Here is a 25,960-nt window from a genome sequence, read left to right as displayed (position 1 = left end):
ACCAATGCCAGCAAGATTGTTGGCATGAAGGTTAGCATACCAGGCTGATGCTTTGTTTGTTCCTGTCCTTAGTGGCTTCCATCTCACTTGACAAGACAAAGTCCCAGGAGAATGAACATGTTGAAAGTCTGTATAAACTAGGTAGAAACATCTGCCAGCTCCAGTTCATCATCTGGTTGTCACTTTTGTTTTCTTTGCCTTTGTCACAAACTCCGGGAGGCAGAGGAAGACAGGAGGGCCTGCCGTGCTCTGGTCCATGGGGTCACAAAGAGTTGGACACGACTTAACAACTAAACGACAACAGTAAAAAGGGAGAAGTGCAATGTTGATTTACCAGCGAGAGTTTTAATAATAATAATAACAAAATAACTGGCACCATAATTGTGTAATTCTAGCCTTGAACCATGAGATAAAGATTTTGATGGAGGAAGAATCTACAAACTGGGGAAGAAAAGACAACCACCACATTGTATTACCCCTACGCTAAGCAGATACACTTGGTAGACTTCACTGAAAACAACAGGATTTCCAAATAAAAATGTTTACCCATGTCCTGGGCAGAAATCCAAATGCCAGGCTTTGTTTGAACTCTAGTATGCAACAAGCATGGTGAGCCAAATCATAATGGAAAGAATTATAGACCTCTCCAAGGAAAATGGAAAGGGAGACGAGGCTCAAAAGTGCAGAGTGCTTTCCGAGAAGCTTTCTGCACCAAGTTGCAAAAGCATCAAACCTGTTTTCTCTTGCCGGTTTCCCTTCTTTTCATTCCACCTCCTAGGAACACGTTCTCTCCTCTATTGTAGCCTAGCCTAGATGCAAAAGCTGCAAGGATCCTGTTCTCCACAATTCTATGTGGAAAGGCTGCTGGCCTTTCCATGGAGCTTTCCCATATATGGAATAGTTTGCAACGGCTCAGAGAGGATTGCAGATAATTATGTATTCTAAATCAACCAGTTACAAATCATATGGCTTCCATGGAGTCACTGATTACTTAACTGGGTGACAATAAACTGGCGTATTCCCAAAGCCACAGCAAAGATTCTGATATGGGATGAAATGAAAATAAATACTAATTGATGAAAAAACGTTCATTTGTTGGAAAGGCTTTTTGGCATTTTCTGTTCATTTCTTATCACGGGGATGTATCATAAGCACAATCATTTTGGAAAAATAAAGAAGTATGTCTAGACTGTAGCCCGGCCAATTCCAATGGGCTCTTGCTGCTTAAAACTGATTCTATTCTGTGGGTCAGATAATAAATTAAGGCAAAAGCATATTTCCACTTCTCGCAATGTTTCCTCTTCTTGCAACGTTATCCTCCCCTCTCCCATGCAATGGAAATCTTTCAGGGCCTCAAACATCAGACAAACCAAAGAAGACGTTGCTGTCTCCAAACTAACCACTTATAAAACAAAAGTATGCTAGTTGATAAAATATAGACTGAGCCAAGTTCATTGCTTTTACTATTAAGGAAGCACTGCTTCTACATATGGAATCAGTGACCAAAATCCTGTTGTACAGCTATGCAAGTGGTGTAGCTTTTGGAGGCAAGTTGCCCCCAAGTTAAGAAAGCAGCATAGAAAATATTAGCGGCACACTGGGTCACACAACTCAGTATGCAACTGATAATGTCTATGGCCATTTCTTAACTTAGGGTAATTTACCGCCAAAAGTTATGTCATTTGAGCTATGCAACTGTAATTAGGTAAGAGGGTCTGGGCCAGTGTGTCATCTGGTGAGGCCCTATTAACCATTTGAGGCTGCAACTTTGTTCTTTTCACACCAATAGGGCCAATCCCTCATTCTATACTGGCCAGCCAGATAATTATGGGAGGCCAACAAGCAGGATATAAAAGTAATAGCCCCCCCACCAGTTGTTGATTGCTATCAACTGGCATTTGGAGTCACACTGCTTCTGACCTTGATGTAGCCCTCAAGACCAGTAGCTTTTGATAGGCTTTTCTTCAATAATTAAAATGAAAAGCCATCTAAGCTGGTTGCCAACCAACACCTCATCATATGGCACATTCACTAAGTCCTTACTATATAATCATTTCCTTTGAATAAGTTTCCCGATTAAATCAGTTTAGGCTTCCACCCCAACTAGTGTTGTCAATTTGAAGCTGAACAACTGAAGACAGATCTTTTAAATTTATTCACACTATCAAAGGGAGAAAAACAAGACTGAACTGTTATATAGGCACATCTTTCTTCCATAGTAGCATAAGAGTGTGTTATGCTAGTGTTACAAAGGCACAGAAGTATCTAAGTCAGATGTCAGCAACCTGAAGCATCTGAAATGTATCTTGTCCCTGGAGATGGGCTGTCAGCATGCTTATTCTCTCCCTCTTCACCTCTTGTTCCTGTAGAGAGAAAGAGAAAGAGACAGAGAGACTACTTCCAACTCAAAAGGCAAAACCCTAGATGCAGTATGGTCTAATTGGACAAGTCTCATTGGAAGGTTACATAGCTGGGGCGTTGGGGAAACTCTTACATGCCACGGTGAACTCTAAGTCCTTTCTAATGAACTGAGCCCTTTCTAACAAACCTGATCAAGTCAGGGTACCTTGATGTCACCTCGTGTCTTAAATGAGACCGTCTCAAATACAACATTTAAAACTGAACACAATGTTGGTTAAATGCATGATTTGGTAATGATAATTCTATAGTAATCATCTGGGATTTTTTTCTTCTTCACCAACTATACCACTCATCAGCTTTCTGAAAAATCAAGCAATAGGCCCACCAAGGGAGAGAGAAAGAAGAAGTTATAAACAGCTGAGCATATTTAAATCCTGATTTTTCTCCCAAATGAAATCAGAGATGTCAAATATGATTACATACCTCTGTGCAAGACAAGAACATTGGATTTTGGACTGTGTTTGGCTGAAAAGTCCCACCGAGGCAGCTGAGGGAGCAATGAGAAGGTGTCTGGATAATAGTCCAAAATTCTAGGCCTTATGTAGGTGTTGGGGATTAGAATGTATTTACTTGAAGAGCCAGCATTTTTCTTACTTCCCACTATGAATTTGATTCTATAGTCTCCCAATGGGACAATTAAGAGGAGACAACTTTCCTGATGGTAGTAACTGAGATTGTGGGCTATTTTAACTGTACCATAAATTCGGGCCATAGAATGGATGTTTCTTGTTGATGTTTCCCTTGTTAAAAGAGGAAGGGGAAAGGACAGGGAGAAAACTATGCTGAATAGTGCCAACAGAATGGGTAAGTGGTTTGGACATCACTACAGCTTACTGCAGTGATCACCACAACATGATGGGAAAAGCACTACAATTATCCTGGCAGGACCATCACATCCATACAATCTCTAACACAACGTCATGGCTCTGGGATTTTCCAAATATGCCCATCAGATGGATGGTGCAAAGTTAGCCCATTCTCACTAGCCATTGGTGTCCAATTCCCAGAATCAGATGCCTGTACAAAGTTATGAGATGCAGAAGTTCTATTCCACTGATGTTCTCATCACATGTACACTGGAAAACCAGCAATACTCCACCATTGCCTTCTTCGTGTAACCAACAAGTCTGAAGAGGACAAAGTCCTGCTGTTGGCCCTGCAGGGACATGTAGGCCCTGCAGACAAGCAAGAACCCTGGAAAATTTGGAATCTTGCTTGCATGGAGAATCTCCAAACAAGCAGGAGCTTCTCTTCTTCAGACACATCATTGACTGCGTGAGAAGATGAAGAAGACAGAGGAATTTGGGACTCATTCCCATTGAACCATGTAACTCCCTGGGTTAGTTTGGTCCAGGGACCAAACTAACCCAGATTAATTTACCTCAAAGGATTTTGTGAGGACAAAGTAAGAAGGAGGAGAGGCATGTGCTTCACCTTAGGTTCATTGGAGGAAAGTTAGAATATTTAAATAATAGATAAAACAAAACAAAACAAAAGATGCATTAGTTAAGTGAGAGACCATCTTCCAGAAGAACCATTTTTCTTTGGCCAGTCACATTTGTACAGCAGTAGCATTCCATGGCTTGTGGAGAGATGGAGAAATTAGATCATAGAAGAGACTTCTTCCACAAGGAGGGCCACCTATATAATTCCTTCCCATCACTACTCGCCCCCCATGACCCAAATAGACAGAGATCCAAAGGACATTCATGTAAATGAATGAATGAATGAATGAATGAATGAATGAATGAATGAATGAATGAATCTCTGCACCTGGAAAGCTGTCTCACAAGTGGAAAGAGTCTGACTCTTATCTTTGCCTCTGAAAGCTGAATTGGATTGCAATATGTTGTTTAGATGAAACAGGCAGTTTGAATAACTCAAACATGTTTATTAGCTTTTTGGTTTTATTGTTTTTAAATTTGTAAACCACCCAGAGTAGACCTTTGGTTTAGATGGGTGGGATAGAAATTCAGTAAATAAATAAATAAATAAATAAATAAATAAATAAATAAATAAATAAATAAATAAATAAATAGATAAATAGATAAATAGATAAATAGCTTTGCCCAGTTAATGACGGATCAATGGGAACAGCTTAAGACAGTGGGAGCCTATGGTCTTTCAGATGGAATCTCACCTATCTTTGGTCACACTAGATGGGACTGATTGGAGCTGGAATACAAGAACACAGGAGAGGGGGTTTCAAAAGGTCTTTGTATGTGTCACAAAACACCACCCATGCCAACATTTAAAGTGAGAGTTAACTTATTATTTCTTGGCCTAAATCCCATTGCTTTGCTAATAAATTGCACTACAGGAGACTCAACTGAATCAATGAAAGTTATAGAGAAGTTGATTCACCAAATCCCCACTGATTCAATATGCCTACTCTAGTGTGATTTACTACATTATGGAACAGGATTTTGTCCATTGTGTGAATGCAAGTTGCATGCATGTATTATGTCACATAAATAGCAACCCTAGGGAGACTGTGATGTCTGGGGACTATAGTGGATGGACAGAGGCATTTCAGCTCTTCTCTCATAGCTTAAAGTCCTTACAAAAATTGCCTCTTGGAAACTTTTGTTCTCATTTGAAAATAAATTCCCACAAATGTCTACTTATGGACTCAAGTCTTATCTATAATTATTAAAAGCATCTATATCGTTCTAAAGATAGTCTTGTAACTATTGAAGCTTTACCTATCTGTGCATAGGGTCACCACACCAAATGTAGTATACATCCTCACCCTTCCTAAAGCAGAAAAGGCATGGCTCCCTATTTACAGCAGGAAGAAGCTTCAGCTTCTCTTCCATGATTTTTTTAAAAATACGCTGAATTTCTTGAGCAAGACATTTTAGTTTTCTACCTTTTTCTCTGTCCATAATGTTTATATTCCCTTTATTACAGGGCTGGGGAATGCATAGCTTTCCAGATGTTGCTGGACTATCAATCAAGCCCATTAATGAGAGATTATGGGAGATGCAGTCCCAAAACATGAGGGTGGCCGTGAATCTCTTATACGGCAGGGTGTCCTATGTGAGATGGTCTCATGTTTCTTTTAACCAAGACAATCTGAATTTTTTTTAATTTTAAAAAAATACCTAGAGTACATGGATTTTAAAAAGAGCGTTGAAGGAGTGCTCATTTACAGTTCAATCCTATGCACAACTACTCAGATGTAAATCTCATTTACTCAGTAGATCAGTTAGGCTTATCCAAGATGCATGTGTAAAATTGCAATTTTAAAGCTGTTATCTCTGTCTACTTAACCAGATGTAAACCCAAGTGAAAATGAGACCTAGCTTTCCAGAAAGCATGTATGCAACTACACTGTTACTAGAGGCAAGACTGTGGAGTCAAGCAGAGTCATGCCTCCTTGTGATTGTAAGACAAGAAAAATCCCCCCCCCGTCTCAAGCTACCCCCTCCTCCTATGTTCTTAGGTTTTACTTACTTCTTCATGCCAAGTTGTGCATGACATATTTCTTCATGCTCATGTCTTATGAGCAAAAACTTTCCAGTTTCCTGGACTCAGCACTTATCTAATTGCCCCAAACTGAAAACACGCTGCATTTTGGCTCAGCAATCCAATGAGTTCATGTTGAGAGTATGCTTTGCTTTTATTACAAGTCTTAGTATGGAATAACTGTGTTAGCTTTTCTTGTAAACATTGCCATAATAACAGACACCGGACTGCTCACGCCAAGGAAACATATATTTTAATCTTGTCATTTTGTTTGGTAAATGAACACAGACACTGTTTCTAAGATGCCCATAAATCTTTTTCAAGGGGCAAGCAGAAATCCACACAAATCCATGGAAGGGTTTTTAAACTACCTTCCTCTCCCCTACCCACATACCCACTAATCTACGTATGTCTCTTACTTGCACTGGCCGTTCTGCCACATTTAGACACTGTCCTCATCATCCTCTCTCCAATCCCCTGGTTAGAAGACAAATGGAGGAAGACAGTGATTCTGGGCCTACATTTGGCCATTTCATTCCACCATGAGTGCAGTAAGCACTTGACATTGGGCCAAAATACATTATAAAAGGCCTTCTCTTCTATGTAATTTTCCTTTGATTCTGAAGTCTCAGTGACTGCTGGATGTTGCAGTCTTGAATCTGGGGGCGGAGGGGCAAAAGAGGTGCTTATGGATTTCCACATTGGACTTACTTTCGAACAAACATTCCTCAGTCCTTGAGGTGCTTTCTTCCCTCACTGCCATGGTCAATACCAGGGTCAGTCCTGCTGTTCACCAGAATGAAACAGCGTCTCAAAGCAGCAGAGTTTGGGTATCATAAGAGGATTGCAAATTGTCTGCTTAGTTATGGTCATTGTGTGCTTTTGTTTCCATCGATGAAGAAATGTGCTTCTGGGATTTTCTGCCTCAAGTACCAAATGCCTCACCCGTCTTTGGTTCTACTTTGACTGGGGCAAATGAGGCTGCCGTTCGCTACCTGCAAAATGGCTTGGGCTGGCCTTTCTCACTACCTATAGCTGGATAGCTCTGTAAGTTAGGTATCTGGCTAAGGACCCAGAGGTTGGGGAGTTCGTTTCCCTGCTGTGCATCCCAGAAGAAGGGAATGGTGAAACCACCTGAGTACTGTCTACCTAGAAAATCCTGAAAAGGGTTGCCTTAAGTCAGAATAGACTTGAATGGCACACAATTATTATTATTCTATCATTCCATGTGGGATAGCAAACAACACTTGAGGTGAAATTTGAAATGAAGAAACAATTGACCAAGGAAGTGCTGAACATTTCTTCCTCATTGTACGCTCAAGACTGAAGGCAGTTTTTCTGTGAGGTCCAAGTTAGGGACAAGTATGCTGAAAAAGAGCCTACAAGCACTGGCCATGCTTCCAGCATTTCTGCATGTACTAGCCCTTTCTCCTTGATCCCTGGCCTCCTCACTTTCAGCAAGAAGACTTCTACTCATGGCCACAAAAAGACCTGTTTCAGATCTTCTTTCAAGCCTTGCCCTTCTTTCAGGTCTTGCCACTCCCTATGCTGAAGGTGGGAACAGCCAAGGCAGGGTTGGTTGGTACCCCTTTCTCCTTCTAAGCACTTAGAACACATTGGGGTATGACTCCAGAACATAGCTACTGTCCATTCCAGATCTGGGAAGCTCTCAGGCAAGAGTCCTTTGTTATTCTCTCCCCAAGCTCCCTGTTATTGTTGGTGTTGGTGGTATCGTTATCACTGTTGTTTTTTCACAGAGCACCATCAGCATACATGACTTTGCACAAGAATTAAAAAGATGAACTTCTGTCCTGAAAGGCATATGGTCGGAATCTACCTGTGTTGTTGCTGAAGCCCATTTACTTGCCATCTCTCTCTCAGTCCAATCATTACTCCTGCCCGCAAGAAAAGGCAATAGGAAGAAGTACAGGCTACAGCAATGTCTTGTTCCTCACTTGAAGGAAAGGGCTGAAGCAGGCAAGGAGGAAGAGGAGGGTCTGGGATTTGGAGGATTAACAGCAGCAGATCTCATGCTTGACCCTAAACTCTGGATGATTATAGAAGACGTTGAGCCCTGAGAGTAGGTCTGGTTACCCAAAACGCCAAGGTCTAAATTCCATATCTGCTTTCAGTCTGATCTGCTTCTCAGGGCTGTAAGGTGGGGTATTGTTTTAAAAAACTGATGCATGTTAACTTGAGTTCATTGAAGGAAGGGCAGAATAAAACTTCAATTCTCACAGCACGATTATTTTATACATATCTACTGAGGAAATAAGCTCCCACTGGATTTACTGGGCTTATTTCTGAGTGGGGAAATATGAACAGCCTTGTCATCTTAATGGCCTAGTCCATTTATCTCAAGATCACTGGGGGATTCTGGGAGATGAAGTTCAAAACCTTTTCTGAGGTCTCCTCTGGGAGCCGGGATTACCTCATAAGCTTCTTTCCCACAGCTTGCTCACTGCTTTTCCCCCATGCATTTTAGCTGCCCTGACCCCATTAAATGGCAGCCAACACGTTGTTTTGAAAAAGCAGTACAGTTCTTTCATCTTTTCTTAAAGACAGTTACCTCCTCTATTTCCTCAGTGGTACCCATGGACATTTTAGCAGCCTGTCAGAAATAACTTATTGAAACAGAAGGTAAATTTCTGTTCTCATTTGACTGGGTTCAGCTCAACGAGGTGCACCCTCTTCTAGAGAACCAATCTTAAGATTTGAAAACTAAGGACATGCAGTTCTAATGCACTACATATATTTTCCAATAATAAATCTTCCAAGTATGCCCACTTTATATTTTGCAAAATGCCTTCCAGATGTTCAATAACGTGTAATTTATATTTTAAACAATTGCTGGCAAGCTGTCCCAGTAATTATTTAAAACATAAAATTGTTCACAGCAGACGCTTCTCACAGATGATGCATTGTGGGTTGGGAATAAGCTTAGTGTGGGCACATTACACGATTATTTACCCATGACGTTTCATAAAATCTCCAAGTTTGTGGACATGCAGGGACTTTAATCCAGTCAAGATCTGGATGTTCTCAAAGTAGCTGGAATAGTGGACTTCCTCAGCAATAGAAAAAGTTCCTTTTTTCTAGCAATAACTCCCAGAATACCCCAACTAGCATAGTCAGTACCCAAGGCCATGCCATGATCAGCATGGGAGTATAGGAGAAGGCATTTATCCTCCCCATCTTAGTGCCCACTTCAAGAGATGTGCCATTTGAGGGTGTTTTGTTTTTACTTCAACTACCAGAATTCTCCAAGAATTCTCCATGCAGAATTCGGGGAGTTCCCGTCCTCAGACCCACACCTACAGACAGCTGCATGTTGTTCAGCTGGGCTAGGGCCTACCTCCGAGGCTGCTGGCTTTGTCAGGCCTTGCTTCCTGTTAACAAGGCTTAAGCAAACAAAAACGAGGAAGAAATATGACATGGTGGTCGTATTTCTGTGGGAAGCACCTTTATGGAAACTAAAGGGCACTGACTACAACTCCCAGGAAGTATCAAGGAAGCTTCATTTTCTCTTTTTATATTAATGACAGGAAGCAATGCTTGAAACAGCCATACAGCCTTGGAGATAGGCCCTGGTCTAGGTGAGTGAAAGGTAGGTGTTCATAGGTATGAATCTGTGGGCTGGAATTCCTGCCTGGGGAATTCTTTTAAAAATTCTGTTAGAGCCAAACACAAACACACAGATAGACACACCTGAATGGCACTCCCCTACTTATTTCACCTAGAGGAGCACTCGTTTTGACTGGATGAAGTTTGCAGAGATTACCTATGACCCTGAGTTATTGTCTCCCTTCCCTGTGGTTCATAGAGTTTAGCCAATAATTAGAAAAACTGTGTTGTTAGCTGTAAATGCAGCTAGTACTCCTTTTTATAACAGCATAGGATAAAATGTAAACCATAGCCATGAACCGCAAAGTACATGAGCGTAATAATTCCTTCTGCTCCATTGTTTGAGCCACAAGTCTAAAAGTAGACTCCTCAGCCTGTAGCCTTGACTTCCTTCTATTATTTTTATGGTTATCCTTTGCCAGTGTTGGAACACAATTTAGCTTTGCAGACCGTTTTTCACATTAAAAAAAATCTTTATACGCAATGTACGGGGCATTATGTCATAGTGAATTGACACAGAGATCTACATCTTAAACTAGCAGGGGTTTCTCGAACAGGCAAATCAACCCAGATGGAAAGTTTTCCTGGAAAAAATGTATTTACTACTTTCATTCTGCCAAATCCCACAAAGATTTGTAGCATAGCACTTCCAGTTTAGTCCTTAACGATCTCCAGAAAGTTAGAAACAAGGCTGGAAGTCATTATATCCAGATGTTTCTGTGCAATAGCACCTTATATCTGGCCAATAACACCACCTACTGTACTGTCAGGGAATGGCAAGGCTTCTAGAGAATTCTCTGACCGAAGACTTACTTCCATTCTATTGACTGTAACTACTAAATTCAGGTTGTTTTTATTTTTTAAAAATACAGCTTTCGTTGACAGAAATAATGTGTTTATTCAAATGTTTCTCCTATTCCGAGAGTCTTTTGCAGGCATAGACGTCCCTCGCTCACTTTCAATTTTTCTCCATTATTTTCAGTGAAAATAACAAACAGCCTCCTGAGTGTAAAAGGGCCATAAAATGGCCTGTTTGTTTTATGTTTTTCACTATGAGTATTCCAAACAGCAAGAGAAAAAAAGCTTAAGAAGCAGTGGGAAAATATGGGAGTGTGACCAACAGACAACAATGGTGTCCTGAACATCGTTTCTGGAGGGGATGTTGATGTTATTTGAATGGGACAGAGTAGAGGCATGATTTAAAACAAAAGAACACCTCAAAGCACCTTCAATTGATGGAATACATTTGTTCTGCTCTCAGTGTTTGTATCTTTCTTTTGAATTTGTAATCTGGTACCAAATTGATCAGGACAAAATGTTGGGCAGAAAAAAATTTTAAGCATGAATGCAGAGCTAACCTTTCTACTGAGGAGAGATTGCTGGAGTGCCATATAAATGCCACATGGAAAATACACAGAAAGGGGTATATATAGTTATACTCACATACACACACATGAGTGAGTGAGAGAAAGAAAGAGAGTATAACTATATATATTCATCTTCAATCTCTCCTTATCTTTCTCCCACCCACTCTTTCTCCCCCCCCCCTTTAATTGATGGGGAGTGAAGCTCATGAGGTAATATTTTGTCCCCTACATGATTATGGTTAGGCTGAAACTGAAACCTCTGAGGAATCTACTCTGATCCAAGTTCAACAGTCCATCTCCAGTCTTAAGTCCTGGACTGTGCTTGGAGCTTGGCCACAGATCTCTGCGGAAGGAAGGTGTGCCCCTCTTGCTTCCTGCAGAGACTAATAAAACAGCATTGTTTCCATGTTAAAGGCCATCAAATAGTTTGGAATGGAGCGACCTCATCCTGCTACCCTAGTTATACCATAAGCATTATTTTAAAAAACATAAGCATCTGTTTCAGGCATTACTTAGGTGTTCATCTGAGGAAAAGCTTTCTGGATTATGATAATTTTTCAGCGAATTTGTTGACTCCTTGGCAAAAACCCTATTGGGATTTTATGCTGGCATCACCCAAGCAGAGTGACTTCTGGAGGTGAATGGCTTCAGACAAAGAAACCGGGCACCATGTTGTGCACCTCACTGTGAAACACACAATGTGAGTGACGATTTTTTTAAAAATCTGAGGCAATTTGCTTCCAGAGGTTATGTCATTTGCATTATGCTTGCAGGCATCACTAACAAAATGTTGGGCTTTCCCCCTTTATTTCCACTAATTCACTCCTGCTGTCATGTGTGGCTTGTTTCTTTCATTTTGACATTCTGCCTATGCGTATTTCATTGTTGGGAAAACAGACATCCAATTCCAGGCTCCTCGTAACTTAAACACAGAAGAACATCAGCATGGCAAGTTTCAAAACACTTGGATTCTCTCCCCCCACCCCACCCCGATTCATGCCTAAGATTACAGGCATCAATGCAGCCCAGCTCCAAATGGAAGAGTTGTCATGTTGGAACACCCACGAGGGCCTGTATTCTAATGCTTGGTGAATAGTTATTATGTTATTGGAAAAAGAGCAAAACATCTGTGCTGCTCTTTTCAGCCACAAGCTGCAAGATATTCTTGTCCTGACAATTAAGAAATATTTATTAGTGAATTAGGAAGGTCTGCCATGATCTTATAATTGTAGTTGAAGGAGCGGTAGCTGTGTTAGTCTCTGCAAGCCGACTAGGGATCCTTCTATTGCAGAGTAGAGTCGGTTGGACTCAGATTAGGCCATGTACAAATTCTCCACTGTCTTCCTCATGGCCTCCTGACTGAAAATGCTATACACAGGATCAGACGATCCATGAAAATCAAGTGAAGACATCTCCCACAAGGCAGCTCCTAGATCCAACCCAGCACTTCTTACACTCAGGCTTCTGCCTCTGTATGGGGAAACTCTCTATATCTATACCAAAGAGTGCCCTTCATGGTCACATGATAGCTGAAGGCATGAATAGCAGGCATATCCATGGTCAAAGGCGCAAGGCTAGCCCTGTGCTTTCTTGTTTGCCTGTATTGTAGTCATGACACACAGTGGCTGGATAGCTCATTGGTTTAGGGATCTGACTGTGGAGCCAGAGGTGGGGAGTTTTTATTCCCCACTGTGCGTCCTGTGAGAAGAACCAACCAGTGCAGCCTCAGGCAAGCTGCACAATCCCAGGGTAGCCACAGAAGAAGGGAAAGTTGAACCACTTCTGAGTATTCTCTACTTAAGAAGCCCTGAAAATGGTCACCATTAAGTCAGATTTGAGTTGAGGGCTCATGATGATTTTTATTATTAAACACAGTGGCACTGCTATCTGAGTGAGTGCACTTTGGGGTTATGCTCTCACAGTCAGTTCCAACTTACACACCTGTTTCACTAATCAAAACAAGGCAAGACGTTGCAAACTTACAACACAATCCTAGGCACATCCTCAAATTCAATGAGATAGTTCTTTGAGTTAAATATACATTGAGCTACAGCCAGCGGCTGCAATCCTGTACACCAGGTATGTGCAGCTTGTGGTCTTGCAGGAGCTGTTGGCTTGCGATTTTCATCAGCACAACCGGTGATGCAGGATGATGGATGTAGAAGTCCAACATCTGGAGGATCTGGAGGATCATAAGTTGCCCATCATTGCCAAAAACCTGAGACTTATGTCTTCTAATTTAAATAATGTTCCTTACTTTTGCTGGTCAATGACTGTAATAAAACATCATCATCATCATCATCACCACCACCACCACCACCACCACCACCACCACCACCACCACCACTACTACTACTACTACTACTACTACTACCTGGGACTAAGTGCTGCTGAATTCAATGAAACTTGCTTCTGGGTAAACACATGTACTGTAAGATTGTGCTGTAAACAACTGACAGAGCGATCCTATGCATTATCTGCTCAGAAGCAAGATCCTTTGTGTTCTTTTGGTTTTGCTCTCAGGTGACTGTATCTAGAATTGTAGTCTGCTTACAATATGCTGCAGGCAGAGCCTTTAGCTATGGGCCTCATCAGGGGATCCGTAAAAAAGTTACAGTACACATGAGGAAGGACCACAGCCCACCCCTCCTTCTGGGATGGCAACAAAAGGGACAGAGAGGGTCTAAAGGGGAGTGTTTTTTTTCCCTCCATGCAAGCCAGAACGCTGGAAGGCTAGCATGTCGTAGGGCAGTGTAGGACAATTTTCAGGGGCTTTGCCTCAACAAATGCATGGTAGTGTTCTAAATATACAAACAGTATCTGTATTCCCTCTGTGTGTGTGAGAGAGGGACAATGTTCCATTCTAGCCATGCTTCACCTTACTTGACTATTTCCAAAGTAAATGTGATGTGCTCTGTGCTGTATATACCATGTCCATTACAAGTTATAGAAAAAATGATTTGCTTGCTTGTTTGTTTGAAATAATGGTGCCATATATATATATATGAATGAAATGTAAACTTTTAGAGTACATCAGACTGCTTCAAGGAGGGAAGTAAGTTTCAGTATTTGAATATATACTTACTTCCCTCCTTGAAGCAGTCTGATGTACTTTAAAAGTTTACATTTCATTTTTAAATGCATTAACATTTTAAAAGAACAGCATTATTCATTTCTACTTACTGTTTACTTAGAAATGCTTTGTTGATTATTTTTTTCCCTTAAAAAAAAATCCCCTGCAAGCATTATTTGTCTCAAGAGATAAATGAGAGATTTTGCTGTTGATGTTGGTAAGACTGGAAATATTGTCAGCAAATTCTGCTTCGACTCTTCCCCAAAGTGTGCTTTTTCATGCTTGCACCGCCCTGCTACAGCTCACTGTGCTTTCAAACTGGAGAAAGGTCCTGTATTGTGGTCAGGACCATCTCTGAGGAAGCTCTCAGCCAGGTGGCCTCTTGCAGTGGTGCTCCTTGGAGTGTATCAGCCAAGGCTCATGCATATTCCTCGTGCTGCAGACATGTCAGTTCAATCTCTCTTAATGTTCTGAATGTGTTCTGTTTCCTAGAGTTATCAAGTTCTGACTTTTGTAGTTTTAAAACCAATGTGAAGAGAACTTACCACTTTTTAATGTGCCATTTTCTTGTGCTTTACATGGAAAAATCCAAGGGATTATATTTTTCTCCTGCTGTGTTAGCCTGCCTGTTACTCTGCCTAGTTGCTGGTCTTCATATTTCATATTTTGTCTTAATCCAAGCTCTTCAGGAAAGTCACCCTAATTTGGTGCTTTACAAAAACTGATTCAGAACCAAACTGAAAAATAAACAGCAAAGCATTCCACGGTAACTCCTCTGAAAATTGCTAAACTGTCCGTTCCTAGTGACTACCTTTGCACTTGTAATAAACCAGGGAGTGAGCTTGAAGCTTTGTGGACCAGTTTGGGGCTCAGATCTCTTCCCAGTGGGCCAGTTTATGTGAATGGGCCACAGGTTCCTCTCCCCTCTACCAGTCATAAAATATGGATAATGGATAATCCTGTATGATCTTTCATTTTGAATTCACTGATGTCCACCAAATGTGTAACATTTCCTCTTTGTTCCTCTCTCTCTCTCTCTCCCCAGTTGTCCTAGGTGCATGTACCCACCTTGGCCAAGTGTATGCCGATAGGGATGTGTGGAAACCAGAACCATGCCAAATCTGTGTGTGTGACCAAGGATCTGTTCTTTGTGATGACATCATATGCGATGAACAGGAATTAGATTGCCCCAATCCGGAAATTCCATTTGGAGAATGTTGCCCAGTTTGTCCGCAGCCAACGACCCCTCCTGTAAGCGTTTGTTTAAACATCAATGTGTTGGTGCAGCCTGAGGATACAAAATCAGCTAAAGCTCAGAATTTAATATTTAAACTGGTTTAATAATCCTATTGGCTTCCAATGGTCATATTACAGTGGGGTCTTGACTTGAGAACTTAATCCGTATTGGAAGGCGGTTCTCAAGTCAAAAAGTTCTCAGGTCAAATCTGCATTTCTCATAGGAATGCATTGAGAACCATTTGATCCGTATCTGCTCTTTTCCGTCCATAGAAACTAATGGGAAGCTGCTATTCTGCCTTCGACCACTAGAGGGGGATATTTTGTTTCTTTTTTCCTTAGGTCAAGAAAGGTTCAGGGAAGGCAGGGAAAATACAGTCCAGGCAGTACAGTACCAGGCAGTCCGAAGACTGTCTCCCAATCCACTCTCTAAACGCTGGGAGGAGTGAGGAAGCAGACAGGCACCCTTTTCACTGGCCAACAGTTAACTGAAAGTTCACATTTTGCACTTTCCCTGCCTCACGCGTGGTTTTTTTTTCAGTTCTTAACTCAAATCTAAGTACTTAAGTCAAGTCAATATTTTCCTATGAGAGTGGTTCTTAAGTCAAAATGTTCTTAACTCGAGCCGTTCTTAAGTCAAGACTCCACTGTAGTTTAAATACAATGGTTAAAATCCTACTGGTGTTTGGGTAATGTTTGCATAACTTGCACTGGCTAATTGCAGCTAATTGACAAGGTGTCCAAGGTAATTGCAGCTAATTAACAAGGTGCACATCTCAATTGAACACTGGAGCATATGACCAGGCATGCAATCAACACACACACTGGTACCTTATCAGCTAGCTGCAGTAAGCTGTGACAAGTTATGTAAACCTTATGTGAACATCAATAGGATTCCAGGCAATTATTTAAGGCTCAATAGGGTTTTGGGTAAAGCTGCCGGATATTGTTATTGATCAGCACATGCTTAAAACTCTTGTGTAAAATATTTAACATAATTCAGTACTGATTTAGGCTTTGTGGTATTAAGTGTTCAGATAGGCCAAATTAGTTGGGATGGATGTGGAATCTTTTGATGCGCTCTCTTGGGGATGTCTGTGAAGGACCACAAACCAAGAGTGGATGTAACTGAACCCCAACACGGGTAGGGCAGAATCAAAAGTTTGAGGTGGTCCCCATTTTCTCTTCTCATTTCTGCTCTTCCTCTGCTTCCCCTTCTCAGACAATCCCTTCTTTCTTCATCATACTTTCCCGCATGAAATACTGTCAAGTGAGGAAAAGTAATCCATGCCAGAGATTTAAACATCTTGTAGGAATCTTCATAAATTTAGCTCGTGTTGCAGCTAATACACCCAACTGTAAAACCAAATTTTTTAAAAGTTGCTTTTCTGGAGCACAGTTCTTAGAATTTCCTCACCAGCATGGATGGTGGAGATTCAGATAGCTCTGATCCAAAATGGTAACTTTTTCAAAGACATTCCCCACATTTAAGCTGGCTATTTTATAGAGGTCCTGAAAGACTCACTTCTTCCCTTTTAACATGTAACACAAACCTCTGGACTTCCTGGGTTGATAGAATGTTAGAATAGGAAACCCCAGAATATGTGGAAAGAGATTATTTTTCCAATGCTTTCCAATCAAATGTCAACAAGGAAGTCTCACAGCAATCTCCCAAACTAATCTGTTCTTGCTAGAAATGACAAGGTGCCATAAAGCGATTGTGTGCCTCCAGGTCAGGCTGGGCTTGTTATTTTCTTGAATACAAACAATGTTTGGAAAACATCAGTATCTGCCTAGGCCAAAAAAACTTTGCATCCAAAGAACACTGAGCTCTGCCCCAAGAGAAAGTCCATTTTGTGCACCATGGACCTTGCCAAGTGTGAATTTCAGCTGGAACATTCTTATAGTGGTGTTGGAACAAAATTGATGTTAAGGACTCAAGTTCTCTCAGCTAAGCCAAGCTGAAAACCTATGTCTGGCTCAAAGTGGAAAATGTCATAAAATGGAGTCCTCTCCATTTCACAAATATCTATAATCACTTTTTCTGCAAAACGAAATGTGTTTCTTAAGAACTTCAGTTTTTTCATTGTATACTAAATTAATCTGATGTCCACGCCTCCCCTGCCCCTATTTTAATAATGTCAGTAACAGCTAATGGACAGGATCTTTTTGCTTAACACTGGCTAGTGATAAGTCCATCAGCATAAATCTCAGTATTGAACTGCTACTGAAGACAATGTTGGGGCTGCATTTCCTGTCACATAGCAGTCATGTACCTGGGCACGCAACAGGGAATGCAAATACTAGCCTAACTAGTAGTGATTCAGTGCTGAAATTCATGCTGATCCTATCATAATTATTCAAGTGGACTGAAGCACATAAAATTAAATTGTTAAGTTGCAATCTTTCTGGAGTAGTGTGAGCAATGAAAAAAGTACATTTTAGTGGTAAGTTCTGTTAAAGTCCTGGAGATTGCCCAAAGATGTTATGCCATGTGCTGATGCCAGATCTTCTGTGTGCAAAAGCCGTATCCACTTGGTTTGGGTGCCAACAGCTCCATTAATTCCAGGGCTCCAACCCAACTAAAATTAATCCAGGGCCAACATAAAAGCAATGGGATGTAGTTTAAGCATACTGCTGGTATGTTGAACTTGCCAACGCGAGGGGAGAGAATGGGAAGTGATGGTGGCAGCAAGCCCCGCTCGTGAATCTGTCAGCGTTCAGTAGAAGTTTTGAAATGACTTGGCTTGCATGTCAATCTAATGGTCATACATTCGCTTTCTCTGCTCAACTATAAATCTGAACATATTCTAAATTTGCACATTTTGCAAGTACACATACAGTACTACAAAAAATAAATGGCAGTACTAGCCATGGTCATCTCAATCCATACTTACTATCCATACTTATTAAGTCAGAATTCAACAGGTCCATTGCTCTGCATGGGCTGTAAGCCTCTTCTAACATTCTCCTTCTCCATCATGACTTGACCATGTGGTTTCTGCTGTGAGAGGGAAAGAATAAAGCTGAACTTGCTCTTCTTCCTGGTGTCTTTTTCACTGCCAGTTCCACAGACCTCCATCTGTTGGGGGTGAACATCTGTAATGGGGAGCCTGCTCTCCTCCAGTGGACTTCTCACTTCATTTAGAACAGTGGTTCTTAACCTTTTTGAAAGAAACGCCCCCTTGAGCCATTGAGGAAGTTATCATTGCCCCCCTCCCAATGGCGATATCTTATTTATTTATTTATTTATTTATTTATTTATTTATTTATTTATTCATTCATTCATTCATTCATTCATTCATTCAAGACATTTAAATCCAATGACCCGTGAAAATAAAATTCAATTGCAAGAAAATGAAATGCCCGAAAAAAACAGTAACATTTAATGATTTAGTTACAAGTGAATTTTAAGATGCAAAAAGAAATATTAAAAGGGCTTAAAAACAAACCACAATGCAGGTTTGGCTTGCTCCAGCACCCCCCTACCGCCCCCTTCTGTTCCACCGCTCCCACACTGCCCCTTTTCATTCTACCGCCCCCCTGAAAAATGAAATCGCCCCCTGGGGGGCATTATTGCCCACGTTAAGAACCACTGATTTAGAACACTGAGGTTCTGGGGTTTCACACTGTGGGGAGCAAACAGGAGTGAAGCATGCTTCCTACAGCAAATATACGTCTTCTGAGTTGCACAAGGCAATGGAGCAGGTAATGAGGACATAAAGGATAGAGGCCAACAGAAGCAAACTAGAAAGAATTCCCCACCTCCCAGGAAACTGGAGTTTTTTAAAAACCACCATTCTTCCCAAATCTGCATTAGACTTCTGCTCGTTGGCCTTCTCTCACCCAATCCCAATTTATAATAACTTATCCTTAGTTTAATCTTGCAAATCTTTTCTAATATTGCTGTGACATGTTTGGGCAATTCTCTGCCTTTACATTAAAACATATATACTCCTTCCAATGAACAGGATGGCGTGAGATACATAGCTGGAGCATGGGACAATAGGTCAGGATCTCCTTAGAGATCTCTAGATGATCTTCGGATGGATTTGTGCACCTCGAAGAGACTCACAAAGGCCATCTATTGAGTCTATAGAACACCAACTGTTTCTATAGCTGGTCTTCAACAGATGGAACTGAAAGTTGGGTTGAGTGTATGATTATTGTATTGATTGTTATTTCAGTTACTTTAATGTAATTGTGTGGTGCATTTATTTTTCTTTTCTTTTCTTCTAGCCTAATCCTTCTGGTCCTGTACAACAAGGTCCTCAAGGCCCCAGGGGAGATCCTGTAAGTTCAATCAACATTAAATGAATCCACAATGTCTTTGTATCTCATTAAAAAAAACCCTGCAAGAATAGCCTGGATTCCCAATGACACGAATGTAAGGCATGAATGGGAAACTCAAGCCGCTTGCTTCCAACACTGGTCTCCAGCTGCAACGTGGCTTAATCCAAGGGCACAAATCTTCATATCTTTAAGCCATTTGGGGCTTCCGGTGAAGACCAGCTGAATATCATATTCATCTGTACAGAACACCTCCTGTCCCTATTACCCATAACTGTGCCTCATTTGGACTAGCCGTGGGAGAGAAACAAGTTCCATTCCCAACCAAATTTGATCTTACTTGATTTTGCACAGCAAAACCAATACCTAAACTGAACTTCAATAATATTTCAAAATGTGCACCTCTCTGAATTTTGTAATGGAGTTCTCCAGTGGGAAAAAAAGGTGAACAAAAATCAGACATCAGGAAACAGTACACCAAAAAAGTGTGCATCTGGTCAATTAACATTTAAAAAGTGTATGCTAGCAAAAGATACAGACACAAATGTGTATATATTTGCAAAAATGTGTGCCCTTTCAGACTTTACAGAAAAGAATGACAAGGTTTGGGACAATGAACTGTAAGATAATAAAATTGGCAAAAGTCACAATAAGCCAGTTTAGGACTGGAAAAACTGAGAAAATCTGAAACTATCTAATTTCAGCTTTCCTTGTATGGCAATGGTTTCCAGCCTTGGTTCTCCAGATGTTCTTGGACTAAAACTCCCAGAAGCCTTCACCACTAGCTGTGTTGGCCAGGATTTCTGGTAGCTGTAGTTCAAGAACATCTGGGGAACCAAGGTTAGGAACCACTGCTATATGGTCTATAGCCACCATCACACAAAGTGATTTTGATCAGCCAAGGGCTTCATTTTCCTGTCCTCCCTAATGAACTACCTGTACATCTGTTCTAGCACTGTCTCAACCCTCTGGAGCAGATTTGGGGTATTGGGGGGGGTGCAGTGGAGAGAGATTCTGCATCATCATAATCATCAGTAGCTGTCCTAATAGCAGAAAAACAGTGGTGGGTACAATCTGGTTAGTCATTTAGAGGTAGGCACTATGGTTCCAGTTCATGCCATTTTTGAGTATATTGGTTCACAAGCTTGTTGCAACTTCCCCTGCAAACTACAATTTTAACCGAAAATAAAAATGTGTATTATTGGTAGACTATTTGTTTCACACAAGTCAGGGTCTTGTATGCTTTTTACCCTAAAATTTCCTTTTATGCATGTGTTTTAATTCCAAATATGTTTTTGGATGGAGCATAGCCAACCAGAAGAAGAGCCAGCCTATGTGGCCCTAGACAAGCTGCATGGTCCCAGGGCATCCCCCCAAAAAGGGAAATGGCAAACCTCTTCTCAGTATTCTCTGCCTAGAAAACCCTGGAAGAGATCACCATAAGTCACAATCAACTTGGCAGCACACATTTATTAGTGTAGCAAAGAGGCTATAGGGCCATGCCCACCAACTGAAAGTAGACACAGGGATGCATATTTATGGTGCCTTTGCTGCTATCCTGTCTCCATGCCCCCCATCCGTTGGCGTGGGATGGCATAACGGGGAAGCCAGTGACACCCTCCTCCTTCCATTGCTTCCAGTTCGCCTCTGTTGCCAGTGTATTTCTGCCAAAGCCTTGACAAATTACTTTGTTGGACTGCAGATTAGCTAGCGGCCATGCAGAGTAGTTAATTCCAGGAGCTGCCAGTTTGGGGGAAAAATGAATCTTTCCAAGTCCTGGTATCTCCTGGTTGTTATTTTCTTTATATAACTTAACCACTTGCTTTCATACAAGCATGTCAGGTTTCATTTTGGCTCAGAGGTTGCCCCTCTGAATTCCATTTGAGGCATGAGAAGCTGGGGGGCAGCTCTAGGTACTTCAACATGGAAACAGGTTGGTTGAGCGGCTGGTTCACTTGGATACCAGTCATCGGGTATCATGTGGACAGGAACCCAGAGTTGACTGCACAATGTTTAAATCATTCCTGCACCAGGAGTTCAGGCAATGTTCTGTAAAGGCATACATTTCCTCCCTGAATGTGGCAAAGCGCCATTCACCAGACATTTGTTCACATCTTGCCGAAGCGGACATCCTGGTGAAAGTTCCATGGGTAACCAAAGGCTGCGCGGGGATTTGGGGCCAAGCCTGTTCCCTACGTTAGCAAGGAGTGTGCGGGAGCTAACGGGAAGAGTGATCCATCATAGCAGTCTTTGATACAAAAGTTTGGACTCGTCGGCTGTTAAAGACAAAATGCAACTTGAGGTATACCATTGGTAGTATCAAACATAATGTGTGTTTCTGCATATGTGCAAATCCAGTACGCACATTTCTTTTTTCCTTTTAGAGCATTGCATTAGAACTCTCAAGGAAAAGGAGTCTGAACGTGTACTGCCTGATATTCTCTCTCTCTCTCTTTTAACATCCTTTTTTTTTCCTTCTTGGAATAATATTCAGGGTCCACCTGGTACTCCTGGAAGAAATGGCTCCCCTGGTCTACCTGGCCAGCCAGGAACCCCAGGCAACCCTGGACCGCCCGGAGTCTGCCAAAACTGCCCCAGTGTCGGTGGAGGACAAGTAAGTAATTCTCCCATCTTGGTTTGGCTCTGAATGTATTACACAAATGTATCTCCCTGTGGTTCTCAATTCCAGGGATTGCTGGATGAGATGGATCATCTAGATCTATTTCAATCTGGCTTCAGGCCTGGTTATGGGACACTGTTTTATAGCGTCTCTGGGCCTTTCTGGAAAGAACATTTGGAAGATGGTGCTGGGAGATTCCTGTTCGATGCTCTGGTTATTAGCCTGTGGTTCTGTATTGTCCTTTGTGCTATTTAACATCTACATGAACCTGCTGGGAGAGATGGTCTGGAGTAGAGATGGGGGTATTTGTTTACTAATACAAATATCCCGACACAGGTAGCGTTAACGGCCAATCCGACGCAGATGCGGACGGCGCAATTCTACCAATGGCTCTGTGGCTTTTTGATCCGCTCGCCACTCTTTGGCCTTGCAGGGTGGCTTGTCCTCCCGCCTCCTGCCAGGAGTGGTGAGTGGGTTGCGTGCTGTGGAGCCATTGGTAGAATCGTGCCATCCACGTCTGCAGCTGATCAGTGAGTGGACCATCCGGCTTCATGGGGCAGGACCCTCATTAATGCCACCTGTGCAGAGATATTCATATTTGTATACGAATACCCCATCTGTAGTCTGGAGTTTGGGGTTCTGTGTAAGCAGAATAACTGTTAGATTGTTAGTTGGAACTGGTTACAGGGATCTCTCTCACACACGTACTTCATTATACAGTACCAGCTCCACTGGCTGTCAATCTGTTTCCAGGGACAACTCAAAGTGCTGATTTTAGCCTATAAAGCGCTAAAGGGCTTGGGCCCAAGCTGTCTCAGAGACATCTCCCTTTATGAGTCTGCCCAGGTTTTAAGATCGTCAGGGGAGGGCTTTCTTTCAGTCTCACCACCCTCACAGGAGAGGGCCTTCTGTGTTGCTGCTGCAAAATTCTGGAACTCCCTCCCACTGGAGGCCAGGCTGGTCCCATCTTTGCTGCCCTTTTGCATGCAAGAAGGTTTTCTCATAGTAACTGAATGTCTGGGTTTATTGTTCTTAAAATGGGACTGTTTTCTGTTGCTTTTAATGTGCTCTTAATTCTGTTTTTATCTAGTGTTTAATTTTTTTAAAATATTGTAATAATTTATGATTCTTTCCTTTTAATGCTGTTTATTTTTTAAATACTGCATGCTGCCTTGGGTCCTGTTTTAGGGAAAAGGTGGGATATATCGATAATAAGTAAATAAATAGTCCATGCGTTTTACACTTAGAAATATGTGTTTTGCTCTTCTTCCATAGAATAGCATTTTGCCACAGGTCATCATTACAGCTAAAACTAAGTACTTTGTTTCCTCGAAAATAAGACCTAACCGAAAATAAGCCCTATTATGATTTTTCAGGATGCTCATAATATAAGCCCTACCCCCAAAATAAGCCCCACTTAAGTGAAACCCCGCCCTCCACCCTTGTGCAGCAACCAGAAGAAGATGACATGGCTGTGTTTGAAGAAATGTAGATGGCTGTACAGTACTTGGGGGAAAATACATTTTCTGAAAATAAGCCCTTATGTGGTTTTTTGAGCAAAAATTAATATCAGATCATGTCTTATTTTTGGGGAAACATGGTAGTAGTATCCAAGGGATCGTAGGGTCACTTCCTGGAAGAATTGGAAAAGGTTGTTGGCAATGCAGTGACCTTTTTCCAAACTCAGTTTCCATCCAACCATGAGAAAGTTATTAGAAAGGTAACATCGTGACAGGCATCTCTAACACATACAGAACAATCCCGTGCACAGTTACAGAGGAGTCATTCTCATTTAGAGCAGCAACACTTCCAAGGAAATATGTATCAGATAGTCCTGTTAGATTTAAAGTTGATACAGACTTACCTGGAGGCAGGCCCCACTGAAATCAGTAGTACTTCGAAGTAAGCTTTAGACCACAACACTATAGTGTACCTGCATATTTGGGAGAGCCTGGGCATAAGCCAAGTGGATATCTGAGGAAGTACACATAGGATTTACTTATACAATATTCATAACTATGAATGTTCTCCCTCAGGAATCTTCTCTCATCTTCAGCCACGTGCCATCTGGCCCAAACACTCTTTTTTCCTTTCTTCACCCCCACTCCACCGCAAAAGCTTTCTAGGGGTTGGTAAGGATGCAGACATTTATGTTCCATCTGCAGTGGCAGCCAATTGGCCCTGACAGTAAGCTATAAAGCGATGAGGAACATTGTTCAGATATGGATGGTTATATCACCTTAATTTCTTGATCAGAGATCATCGGATCATGACCTCAAATTTATACACAGATGTTGCTTGTGAAGAATGTGTTGTTCATTCACACCATAACTTGCAAATACATTCTTCTGTGTATATGCGTGAGGATTCAACGAGTACACCAAAAAAATCCACGTCTGCAAGCATATGACTACACTAAATCTCTCGACTTGGGCCTAGAGTTTATGCCTTACCTTGGGCCTATCCTGGGCCTAGGATTGATGACAGGTGGAGTTCAGCCACATCTAGCCATGTGGCAAACATTTTGTTCTCTATTTAAAGTGCAGATGGACTTGGCCTCCACAAAATCCTGTAGACATCCTTCACACACCCCATACTGTATGTTCATCTCACTGCATGTTCAGGAGGGTCAAGCTCCCTGGGGTACATTCTTGCCCTTTCCTGTGGCCTTTTCATTTCCATGTGTTCATTTGTACTCCTTCTATGCAACACCTGCAAAACGCATCCAGCATTTGGCAAGCGTCTTTTCGAGCAATAAAAAAGAAATTGCCATTTTTTTGCAGCATTCATTGTTGACAGCCATGGCTGCCTATTACATGCTCTGTAGGTCATGCTACATTTTACTGCTTTGCAGTTTACGTCTACCAGTGTGAAAATAAACCTCTCATAAAAACCTAATTTGTATAATGTATATTCCAGAAGTGGTGAGGAAATTGGAAAGCAGCGATGGCAAATCCAAATAAGGGGAAGCCTACAAAGAGAAAGCATTTATAGAGAGCTGAGAAGCAATTGCCCTGTTCAAACTCTATACTTCAGATCTGAGGCACATCTGTGTTGCCAGTCACCTCATGGGTTCTGTACATTGGATGATCTCTCTTTAAATGGGCCTTTCAACATTGTAAACTTATTTATGAAGGGTGAAAACAAAACACACACAAATGCTGTTCAATACAAGTACCCTTCATGAACCAGTTTTGAATATATTCAGAGTCAGATTTTAAATCTATCTAAATCCAAAATGCTCCCCGCCCTGTTGAAACCATTCTGTAGACATCATTCCACTGATCTACAATGGCATCTAGGGCAACTACTTCTAAATCCTGTCTTGTCCCAAGTTGACTGACCAAAATAGATTCACTGAAGTCAGTTGGGCTTACATAAGAGAGGACCAACAAGACTCAATAAACTTAGTAGGATTATTCTAAGTGGGATTTGGCAGCGGGGGGGGGGAATCTCTCTCTACCTCCCGCTCCCAGACTTCTATAATCAATAAACTGCTTTCTTCTTTCTTATGAACATCCTCCATCAGTTCTTCTGACCAAGCCACCCAACTTTGGGCTGCTGCGAAGATCTGCCAATCCAAATCCAAGATCAATTGGATGGTTGTCTCCACCAGTTCAAAGTATGACCCATGAGCAATACTTACATAAGGCTCTTTAAACCCTCTTCCATTTTCTTCCTCTCCCAAAAGACATGTTTCTCAAGATAAGGTACAATACTAATAATGGAGAAGTGGATGAGGGGGAAGATACTGGAAGATACGTGTGAGAGAACTTGGCCTTTTCACCAGCCTGGAAGCTGGACTTTAGTGGAGGCATTTGTTGTCTCCATTTTGGTCGACCTTGCCAGGCTGATCCG

The 25,960-nt window shown here is 41.6% G+C and overlaps 1 protein-coding gene across 1 annotated transcript in view; it reads left to right on the top strand.

Moving 5' to 3' along the window:
* Positions 1-25,960, top strand: part of COL3A1 (collagen type III alpha 1 chain) — a 90,367-nt gene that overhangs the window by 17,610 nt on the left and 46,797 nt on the right. Inside the window, exons 2-4 of the mRNA XM_020802906.3 lie at positions 15,002-15,207; positions 19,432-19,485; positions 21,977-22,096. Coding sequence (XP_020658565.3) covers positions 15,002-15,207; positions 19,432-19,485; positions 21,977-22,096 — 380 coding nt within the window. The remainder of the gene's footprint in view (positions 1-15,001; positions 15,208-19,431; positions 19,486-21,976; positions 22,097-25,960) is intronic.

This window comes from Pogona vitticeps, chromosome 1 (assembly GCF_051106095.1).
Source record: "Pogona vitticeps strain Pit_001003342236 chromosome 1, PviZW2.1, whole genome shotgun sequence".
Classification (NCBI taxonomy): domain Eukaryota; kingdom Metazoa; phylum Chordata; class Lepidosauria; order Squamata; family Agamidae; genus Pogona; species Pogona vitticeps.
This window is presented reverse-complemented; position numbering and strand designations above follow the sequence as displayed.